The following is an 11,711-nucleotide window of genomic DNA, read 5'->3' on the forward strand; positions in this document are numbered from 1 at the left end:
GTCATAGGATTTTCTCTATTAGTTTCCCTTTGGTGAGGATTTCTAGGGATGTTTCTTTGAGAGTTTTAAGAGCTTGTGAGAGAGTTGTTTGCACATGCTTGTATGAGAGAGTTCGACGAAGATCTCACATTGTATGGAGAGGATTGTTATGTATTGCAAGAAGAGATTAAACTCATATTTGAGTTTTTGTACCTTCTTATGTTATTTCCTTTAATATTTTTAATATTTTTTTTTGTGTTTTCCTTCCTCATTCATAATAGTTGAATATTCTTCATACTATTGTGATACAAGACATGTGATTTTCTCATTGTTTTATCCTTGAATTTTTCTCTAAATATTTTTTTTTATATGCTTGAATTTTGATACATTGATGTGTTAACCTTTTGGTCTTCATTTACTTCTAATCTAACCAATTAAAAAGTCATAAGCACTTGTGATCTAGGACTTCTAACCGTGAACTAGGAGAACAAAAAGGTTTACACATGTTCACCTAGTAGAATAGACATATTGCCTGTAGGAGAGTGCAACCTAGATAGAGGACTAGAGAATTTCTAGAAAATCATGCATGTTTAATCCCTCTTAACTGTAATATGAGTTTCTAATGCTTCTTACGACCTAGATATAAGTTAAGGAGGACATGCATCTGATTAGCAATAATAACATGGGAAAATCTTAAAAAAATATTGACGAATCACTAGACCAATATCACAAAAGTATGAACTTTTCACCTTTGAGAATCTTCAACAACTTTAGTTCAATATTGTGATTTCTGTGTCAGGAATTTAAGAATTCTTTCAACCTTTACAACCCTGAATAGTTCAAATAAGACTTGACAGTTTAGTAAACTAGAACTTTTTTTGTAAGAAAAATCGATAAATTTTCTCGCGAGATTGATACACGGACTCTAATTATGTATATTACATGATCAACACGTATACTTGCACGATTGCTGACTGCCTCGTAGTAATTTCGGGCATCACCATGCAAGTTAGGTGCCCTAACTATTCAAATGTGATATTTTTTGTATCAATCATCGTAAGCTCGGCATACAATCATATCGTATTATATTAGAATGAATAGTTAGTTGGTGACATAATATACGAGAGTCGTAAGCTCAATCCTACTGGTGTTTTTCTATATTATATTCATTCGTTATATCCCACAATCTATATCAGGTTTCCATTATTAACTCATTTAAAAGACAACTCATCAATCTAACCTCCCATTTAGGATATCATATATTTGTCAGTATAAATCATAATAACTTGTCTTCTTGCATACACACAGTTCACAATAATTATATTGTATTTAACAAATTATATCATATTTATAATTTATCTTTTCATATCAAAAGTATATATAAAATTTGAACATAAATCAAAATTCTGTGGTTCACATATTTCAACTTATGCTCAAACTACAATCATCAATCTTGTAATAAAATTTATAATAATTCTACAAGTAATCTATTTTATGCCAATGTATCATGGTACACCATTTTCATTATATTTTTAGAAAAATTTATATAAATCAAATTAGAATATATGCCTAAAAAATTAAGAAATACTTGATAAGGATTTAAGAGCTATTTCAGATATCTTTTATATTGTATTTTCATTTTATTTAATTATGTTTTGATTTTTTAAAAACACCTAAATATTATTTTGAATACTTTATAAAACACGTTAATTTGGTTATAGAAATAAAAAATAAAAAAACGTAAAATATACTAAGAAAATTTGTTTTTAAAAATAAAATTAATTTAAAACAACCTCTTTATTTAATTATGCCAATATGTGAAGGATAGTTAGGGCAACAACATAGAAAATGTCGCATTATGAAAGCTTTCAAAATATCTAAATATTATAATTTTTACAAATTTTGAATAAATTAATAATCACATTTACATAAAAAAATGTATAAAATCACTCAAATTAGAGGTAGGGAGGGTAATGATAGCCTACTTTGAGATTATTAAGTTTTTCTTATCTCTCCCTCTCATTCTTCATTTCTCCTCTCTTCTTCCTCACAAATTGGGAAAAGTAAAAGGATATTGTCTTATGAAAATTTTGGAGAGGAATTTTAATGACATATAAAATAAATTATTAAGGTGTAATTGTAGTTATACAAATTATTAGGGGTTTAGTTGCATAATTCACCTAAATTCTCTTATATCCTAAAATTCACTGCTCTTCTAATAATAGTTATAAAATAGGTTATCATGTCTAAAATACTCTAAAGAAAGGGGTTCATGAAATGGATGCCAAATGATTAAAGAAAATGATTTGTATCAATATATGTAAATTTGTTGATAAATTTTAATCAAATAATTACCCTTTTATTTTTATTTTTAAGGTTCTCATAAAAATAATTTGAAATACATTATGCTCCACAATATGGTGAGAAAAAAATATAAATCAAATTTATAACAATTTTTTTAAAAAAAATTGAATATTGCATGTTAAAATTTCATTTTATATATTTTAAAGATATTTCCTTCTTATTTCTTAGTAAATAATTTATAAAATAATTCAAAAATGCATATATAATATATATATATATATATATGAGTGTGATCGTCTGGCGATTGTCCGTCGTTGATATCCATGAATGATCGGTCTTGTAATCGGTCATTTCTTTAGCTCTTCTGGGCCATCTAATTGTTCTGAGAATCGTGTAGACGTATTTTTTTGTATACACTTATAATTTTAAGCACTTTAGTTTAAAATGCAAGAAAATTTAATGAGAACTAATACATATTTATTGATTTCAATGATGGTAAATTGGATCTTAATTTGAGTTATGTCACATTATTCCATGTGATTATTAATGTAAGTGTGTGTCAAGGGAGGAAGATAATTACCATGTGTAATCTTGGTTTGAATTTGTTTTTCTCAATACGAGAGAGCTGACCATGCTAATGGTATGTGATTAAAATGAATATGAAATCCTTAATAATTCTAAGAAGACAGATGGATCAAATGTATGTCTGACAATATGTTGCAGCAAATTATATCATTTATGGATGAAATTATTTCATTTTGAGAGCAATCTAATGTCACAAAAACTTATGATTTTAATGCTTATAGCAATCGTAGTAGCTTCGAGTTGTTTTATCTTTATTTTGTATTTAAATTTAGTCTCTTATAAATATAGAAGATGTTGAAGTAGTGAAAGAATAATGATGGAAGTGAAGCAATGTTAGCTAGTGTAATTGGGTTAAAACAATGAAGCAACATTAATTGGACAATGAAAATTAAATGAATGTTAGAGGCCGAATGTTAAAGAATGAATTATGAAGTCTAAACAAAGTGATCAGACAAGACGGTCGAATAATAACTATGAGACGAAGGTCGTCAGGCAAAGATAGACATCGATGTCAAACGCTCGATTGAGCTTTAGAATATCTTAAACCTTTAAACTATATCGAAACTAAAGTTCTCATCCCCCTTGTAATAAAAAAAATATGATTTTTTTAATAAATTTTGAGAGTGATAAAAATATAAATCTAAATAAAATTTCATAACATTTCATCAAACTAGTAATGTTAATTTTGTTTTATCGTATATTATTCTTTCAATATTTAAATATCTCACAATTTTAAAATTAAGTGATTTAAAACTCTTCTCATTTTTTTTATTGAAATGCTTGATTTGATTATAAGAATGCTAGATTTAGGAGTTTTTGTATCGTTCAATTAGTGTCTTGAAATTTGCATCCACGCATAATGTGTTATTTAGGTTTATTGGGACTTGGATTAGACTAATTTACTGTCATTAGATTTGTTCTATCAAGATATTCAGTTTGATTAATTTCATTATGCTTATAATATGAATATTAGAGTATTGATGATTAAAAATATGACAATAAGAAATCATGTAAATCATTTATCTTTCTATACAATACATACATGATAAAACTATTATTTCAATAAAATGTATAATTTCCATATTAAACTAACTATATAAATTAAGAGCAATTTACACAGTAAGGAAGCTTATATTTGACTTTAGTTCAAGCCTTTCTCCTAAGATAAAAAATTATGTTCCTCCAAATTATGATTGAATCATTTAGGTGCTGTCTGGCAAGTATTTAAGTCAAATCCTATCAGACAACCATTTTGCACAAAATAAATCTTGGATTCATAAATCCAGATTCTGTAGATTTCAGTTGTAAATCCCGTAAATCCAAAATCTCATGAATTCCGGGGCTTGAGAATTAAGTTCGCGGGCTTTCGATTGTCTTTAGCGGTTATAACGACTTCCTTGCCGAAATTGCCAATCAGTTATATGGAATTTACATATTTTAGTCGATTTGTTGTCACACGTATTTTCAACTTTTACCCATTCAAAATTTAGTAAATCTGAACCAGATTTACTAAATTCTATCATAATTGTTATGAGACAACACCTAATCGTGTTCCGCTCGTTTATATTTCAAGTTCAAAAAATGTGTTCGTGTTCTGCTCGTTTGCTTAGCCAGCCGAATACGAGCTGTTCATGAATAAAGAGTCGTTTTTACAGCCCAATCGCGTAGTCATAAGATGTTAAGAGTTGGAAAAAGATTTAAAAAGTAATGTTTATATTAAAACATCATTTGAATCTAATTTAATAATTTTTATTCTATTTTTTTAATCAGTACTTCTAATTGATTATAAATCTTTGTAGCTTTGAAGTCAATTAATTTTTTTAAAAATACTATTCATTAATATATATATATATATATATAATTGATGAGTAGTATTTTGAGTCAAAACGAGTTGAATACGAACGAGTAAGTCTTGATTTGTGTTCGTCTCGTTAACTTAGCGGACAAGCCGAACACGAACTTTTAATAAGCTGAACATGAGCCGTTTTGACAGCCTTACATGGAGCCTATTTGACTGGAAAAAATATTACATCAGTACTACGCACTTAGAAATACCGTGCGTAGCCAATAAAATCACGCCACGCGTGATAGGAGAAAAAAAATGGCGCAGTAACACGGAGAATATTTCTTCCCGTGTTATTCATGTGTTATTGTGTGTTATTCATGTGTTATTGCGTGTTATTCATATGTTATTGATGTGTTATCGTGTTATTATAACACCAAGAATATTCTCATGATATAATAACACACAATAACACTTGAATAACACGGGGAATATTCCCGATAGAGAAAAAAACGGCACAATAACACGGGGAATATTCTTCCCCGTGTTATTCATGTGTTATTGTGTGTTATTCATGTGTTATTGATGTGTTATTGTGTTATCATAACACCAAGAATATTCCTAGAACACAATAATACATGAATAATACACAATAACACATGAATAACACGAAGGGGAATATTTCCCGTGTTACTGCGCCGTTTTTTTCTCTATCTAGGTGGGTAGTACTGATGTAATATTTTTTCATTTGACTGAGACCTAAAATTTTTTCTCAAATCAAACAAATATTCCAACATGGACTGGCGAGTAGTTTGTACTTCGCCGAATTAAGTTTTCACGGGAACAAACGATTTGGCATCCTGCAATTCACCGTTCTCTGCACTGACAACCAACGAGAGAGGAGAGCTTCGAAGTTCCCATGGCGGAGAAGCCGGAACCCGTGCGTGTTCTCTACTGTCAAATGTGCGGTTTGCCGGCTGAGTACTGCGAGTTTGGGCCCGACTTTGAAAAGTGCAAGCCCTGGCTCATCCAGAACGCGCCAGATCTCTATCCTGATCTACTCAAAGGTATCGGAAACCCTACCTATCCCAATCAATTGAAGTCTTCGATCTTCGGTCGTCTAACTGATGTATTTGTTTCATCTCTTTTAATCCCGGGATTCAGAGGCTAACGATAGGCAAGCGGAGAAGGCTGCAGAGCAGCTGCAGGCTGTTGGGATTTCGAGCTCGGGTGATGGTGGAGGTGCACGCGAGGGCCAGGCGGATCCTTCTGGTACTCAACTTAGTTTATTCATGATAAAAGCGGTTCCTTTCCTTGCGTAAATACAGCATGTTGGTTGGCTTACATGGGAATATTGGGACTATGGTAGGGTTTTAACTATTGATTCACTTAGAGGATCCAGGAATTCTGTTGTTGAAAGGAAGTCTATTTGCATGCTGCTTAGATATTGTTTTATCTGGAGCTGCTAAAAGGTTGAAGGGTTAGCTTCTTTCATTAGAAAATGAAAATCCCAAACTTTTCCTATTCATCTGATTCTAGGGAAATCAATACACCTGCTTCTGCTAGAATTGATTTCTGCAGAAGTTTTGTGGAGCATTTAACAGCGAGTGTAAGAGAAGAGTTTCTGAACGTGACATCCATCAAGATACATTTATACAAGAAATTGCATAACTTGATCTTGCAGCACACTACCAAACATTAGGGAAATAAGTCACTATTTCTTCGTGCAAAATCCTCTTTTTTTTTTTTTTTTTTTTTTTGATAAGTGCTGCTCGAAATTCATTTGGATTTCTTGTACTTTGATTTAATATGCTTAGCATGTGTAAGGCGGTGCTGCTTTGCCCCATGTATTATATTTTCTGGAACTGATTATAGATAGCCAGCTATAATGTCTCATCTATTGCACTAGGGTGAGCATTTTATTCACTTTTTAATTATCTTGGATTCTTGAAGTTTCGAGGAAGGAATGATGGAACTTGATCAAGGGAAAGCTGAATTAGAAATGTTCAACACAGTTTTTGAATAGCGGAGGAAGGATTTGAATTTTGTGAGCATTTCGTTGGAGACATTACACTCCTATGTATGCACCAGAATTCCGGGTTATATTACATAACTTTTGCCCATAAAATTATTAATTATATTGTGATTAGTAATTGCATGATAATTTTCTTATGACAAAATACACTAGTATTTAACCATGTTTCAATATCTTTATTTAGGAAAATAGAAGTTGATAATCCAATGCTTGTTATTATTTACTTCACCCAAAATTTGAGTGGGATTTCCGCCCAATGACCATAAGTCGTCAGCTTGGGCCATCAGATTACAAATTTATGGCTTTTTTTTTTTTTAAGAAACCGCCTATACTTATCAAGCTGTAGAGTTGAGATTTGATGATTAACTTAAGAGTTAGTGGTGATATTATAGGATGTAAAAGCTTAATATTCCTTTGGTTAGATGTCAATCAATTGATTTTATGTTTGATGGCAAGTTGATCAATTTTCGTATTTAGTTCAATCATGTTGAACTGGGTTGCATTCAATGTTAATAATTTATTTTTCATCATAGTATCACTTTATAATATCTTCTCATTTTATTCCCAAGCCATTCAAGATGATTTTGACCTACAACAATTTACAGATGTTTTGGGCATTGCTCAGCTTCAACAATCGATCTGGTGATTACTTACTGCTTCTTACTTCTACAAGTGATTATATTTTTACCTAGGAAGGTGTAATAATTATTAGTACATCTTCTATTTGTGTGAGATTCTACCTAATTAGCATATATATATGCTTTTAGGATGTGTCTTCTATTTCATTCAAATAAGATTCATTTTCTTGAAGTTTCTTCAAGGCATTAATGAGTTTTATATGTTGCCTGTAGATGTGATTCTTTAGGATTTTGCATGAATTGATCTAAAACACTTATAATATAGGCAATATTTGAGCTTATGTGAACAAGATAGACAAGTTTTTCGATCAATCTTCTCCAAGTTTGTGGTAGTAATCAATTAGAACTTTTGAGGATTTTTATCCCATCGTATATGGGGTTCATTTAGTAAAATGTAGATTTAGCAGTTTATTGGAAAATGAGTATCGTAGCCCTCAACTGAGCAACTCAATATCAAGAAAGAATTTAATGACTCCTAGACCTTTCACTTCAAATTATGTAGAAATTTGATCTTTTGTTTTCTTTATTCCTTCAAGAACATTACTTTTTATAATGATATCACCCATATATACTATAATAAGTGTGATTTCCTAAAAGACTTTGAGCTTAGTTATGGGATTGGTTTATAAAATTCATCCTTTCAATGGTTTTGTTGAATCTCTTAAATTAAACTTTTAGGAATTGTTTGAGCCCGTATGAAGCTTTTTTTAACATGTACACATAGGTAGTGCTAAAAAACTTATTAAAATATGGTTGGAGTTCCATATAAGCTTCTTCTAGTAACATTAATTTGAGTTCGTTTTTTTCATTTGATTGTTGTAGGACTAGTTGAGGTTGGATGCTAAGGATAGAAGTATTGATGTATAGTGTTTTGACTGGTGCAAATTTTTCTCTCAATAATCAGCTCCTTAGGTTTGAATATAGCCTTTTGCAATGAGTCTAGATTGCACCATTCTAGTATCCCATTTGTATTGTAGTGTATGCCAACTTACATTCAATTAATTTCATTTTTCTTCTGGCAATTCTACCATCGTTTAAGTTTGGTTATCTTTTATATGTCTTGTTTCTTCAGTCATGGCTTTTCTCAATGCTTTATTGTCAAGTGCTTTTTGGTTAATTTTTTGAAACTTGATGTTAGTTATCTCAGTGAAAAATATTTTGGTTTAAAATTTATCCTTTCAATGGTTTTACTGAATCTCTCAAATTAAACTTTTAGGGATCGTTTGATCCCGTAAAAGCCTTTTTTAAAATGTACACATGGTTAGTGCTAAAAATCTTATTAAAATATGGTGGGAGTTCCATATAAGCTTCTTCTAGTAACATTAATTTGAGTTCATTTTTTTTTTCATGTGATTGTTGTAAGGACTAGTTGAGGTTGGATGCTAAGGATAGAAGTATTTCAATGATTTCTCTCCATAATCAACAACATAGTTTTGAATATTGCCTTTTGCAATGAGTCTAGATTGCAACATTCAAGTATCCCGTTTGTATTGTAGTGTATGCCAACTTACATTCAATTAATTTCTTTTTTTCTTCTTGCAATTCTACCATCTCGTAAGTTTGGTTATCTTTTATATGTCTCTTTCTTCAGTCATGGCTTTTCGCAATGCTTTATCGTCAATTGCTTTTTGATTAACTTTTTGAATCTTTTTGTTAGTTATCTCAGTGAAAAATATTTTGTGGGAGGAGAAAATATTTGATGTATGGTACATGTTTGTGTTTTCCTTTTTTTAAAGCAAAAGGAAGGTTAGCATGATGATGAGTTTAAATTTTAGACTTGGAGATTATGCCTTCACTACAAGGTGATTGATCTTGTACGAATTTACTTGGCTTAGCATGCTTTCGTTCAGTTATTGGCTCTTTGTTCTTCTTGAGTATACCTGTAGTAATGGTTTGGGTTCATCAAGTAGGATTTGTTGGAATTGTTGTTTGAGGATGCCATTTGCATTGATAGTCTTCATTCCAAGGTTACTTGAGATTTTGTGTATTAATTCATGGTTGAGAGACCAAGATTGACAAAATTCAAGTTGTCAAAATTTCAAGGCTTTACCTTAGTCATATAATCCTTAATTTTCAACAAAGGCAACATCTTGGGTGATAAAGATTTTTATTAGAACTGGGATGTTAGCACTTCATGCTTTTTGAGTTTAGGACTATCCTGAAAAGATGCATTTTAGGTCTCTAGAATAAAGTTTAGTCTTTTGATAGTTTTGATGATTATAGACTACACTCTCAAAGGTTTTTAATGGAAGCAGTGAGTGTATTATGTGAGTGATAAATCTGATGAATATAATAGTTAAGATGGTTTTCCTCCGATTAAATTTTAGAGCATCTCTCTCAAAAGGTAGGACCCTAGTTGTCTTAAGGAGATGACAAACTTTTCTTAATTCAATCCCATTTTATTGTCAGGTTCTAGCACACGAGACTCAAAGGTATTTTTTTTTTAATGAAAAAAAGATCAGTTTTGATTAAAATACTGCTTTCTATTATCAGAATTGATATATTTAATACTAGTGTTAAATTGGGCAATGTCCATTTTATGCAATATTAGGAGGATTTTATATTAGACTTATGTTTCATAAGTAGGATTGTGCATTAATAATCATCTATGAAAGTAGTAAATCATATTTGGGATGGTCCCCATATAATAGTGTATATTAGGGAAAGAGACATTGAGGTTTTTGAGTGGCCCAGAAGTTATGATAGTATTTTATGTTTGGCCATTTGACACATCTCATATTAGAATTCTTTTAACTTTAATTTTATTGATTAATGTGGAAAATATAGATTATAGTACACTAAAATTTGTATGATCCATTTGAATTTCGTGGAGCCAAATTTTTTCGTTATTGTATTGACATTTTCAGATAAATGAGCTCGAGGTATGCTATTATAAATACTTGTGTCCCCCACAGTAGATTCCTCTTCTCATAGCATATCTAATCATCTCTTTCATGGTTCGATCTTGATAAAGATATCAAGTAGGATAAATTACTAAAATCTAATTTAATTAGATATCAATTTTTTGAATAGATATTATGTTCGTGAATTATTTAGATATGTGGATAATAGATGATAACAAAAGGGAATGCGCTAGTTTTATATATATTTTTTCTGGCAATAATGATTTGTGTTCCAACAAATGCTTTTATTTTATGATTTTTATTAGAATTATTTATAATGACAATCAAATCCCTAGCCATTATTCCTATTTATTTCTTTTCTATTAGCTTTTATTCCTTCATTATTTATTTCCTTTTTACTTTATTATATTTTATTTATTTTCTTTGTTGTATCTTTTGTAATTAGATTTAAATACCTCTTCTATCAATGAAAATAAGCTGCTCTATTCTCAAATTTGAAATGGTATTAGAGCCAAGAATTTAACCCTAGCAGCCGACTCTTCCTGAAGTTTTTTCCTGCAACTAGTTCCTTCTCCTATGTCTTGGTTCCTTCACCCAACTGCTGAATCTACCACCCCCGTGGAAACTCTTTCGTAAGAATTTCCCTAGTGTTCTCCCGTGGAAATTCTCTCAACCATACTCGGAAGAATTATCCCGCTTGTTTTCTCCAGTTAGAAGCCTTCTGTGAGGTTTATCCAGTGTTTCTCCTGCTAGAGGCCTACCGCCATTATTCTCCCGCTAGAGGCCTATCGCTGGTATTTTCCTGCTGGCAGTACGGTGTCTTTAGTGAGCAGTCTCCCATGAGGATTATCTAGTGTTTCTGTCTTCTGCAGAGGCCAAACGTGAGGGTTCTGCTTTGTGTTTTTCTGCGGCATTCTGCAACAATAACCGTTGTATTTAGTTTTTTCTGTTTCCAACTGTTGTTCGTTCTACAGACGGCAGTTCTACAGGAAGCAACAACAGCCACAGGTTTCCTCTATAGTTCCCTGCATGTATCTGAGCTACTTAAGTTTTATCCATCTATCGTGACCCTACTGGAATTCATCGATGGCTCAGAACCACAACATCTTCTTTGGTTCTGTCGGAATCATGACAGATTCCTTCAACATTGAATCATATTCAAACGGTGTTCTTAACTCCATCGGAGGATCAACTCCAACCTTCACTCTCTTGCAGACCAGAGAATTGAAAAACAACAATTTCTTGATCACAACTCATAAGTTGAACGACAATAGCTTTCTCCGATGGTCCCAAGGAGTTTCTTTGTTCATCAAACAACAACAACAACAACAACAAAGCCTTAATCCCACTACGTGGGGTCGGCTACATGAATCCTTTTTCTCCATTGCGTCCTATTTAGTGTCATATTTTCATTTAGTTCTAGTAAATTAAGATCATTTTTAATACAATAAGCCCAAGTCTTCCTAGGTCTACCTCTGCCTTTCTTAACACATCGATTTAAAACATCTACTCTCCTAATCAGA

The 11,711-nt window shown here is 31.4% G+C and overlaps 1 protein-coding gene across 1 annotated transcript in view; it reads left to right on the top strand.

Moving 5' to 3' along the window:
* Positions 1–5,453: 5,453 nt before the first annotated feature.
* Positions 5,454–11,711, top strand: part of LOC110022616 (translation machinery-associated protein 22) — a 23,804-nt gene continuing 17,546 nt past the window's right edge. Inside the window, exons 1-2 of the mRNA XM_020721660.1 lie at positions 5,454–5,718; positions 5,816–5,923. Of these exons, the coding sequence (XP_020577319.1) occupies positions 5,571–5,718; positions 5,816–5,923 (256 nt within the window). The 5' untranslated portion in view covers positions 5,454–5,570. The remainder of the gene's footprint in view (positions 5,719–5,815; positions 5,924–11,711) is intronic.

This window comes from Phalaenopsis equestris, unplaced genomic scaffold (genome assembly GCF_001263595.1).
Source record: "Phalaenopsis equestris unplaced genomic scaffold, ASM126359v1 Scaffold000198, whole genome shotgun sequence".
In the NCBI taxonomy this organism is placed as follows: domain Eukaryota; kingdom Viridiplantae; phylum Streptophyta; class Magnoliopsida; order Asparagales; family Orchidaceae; genus Phalaenopsis; species Phalaenopsis equestris.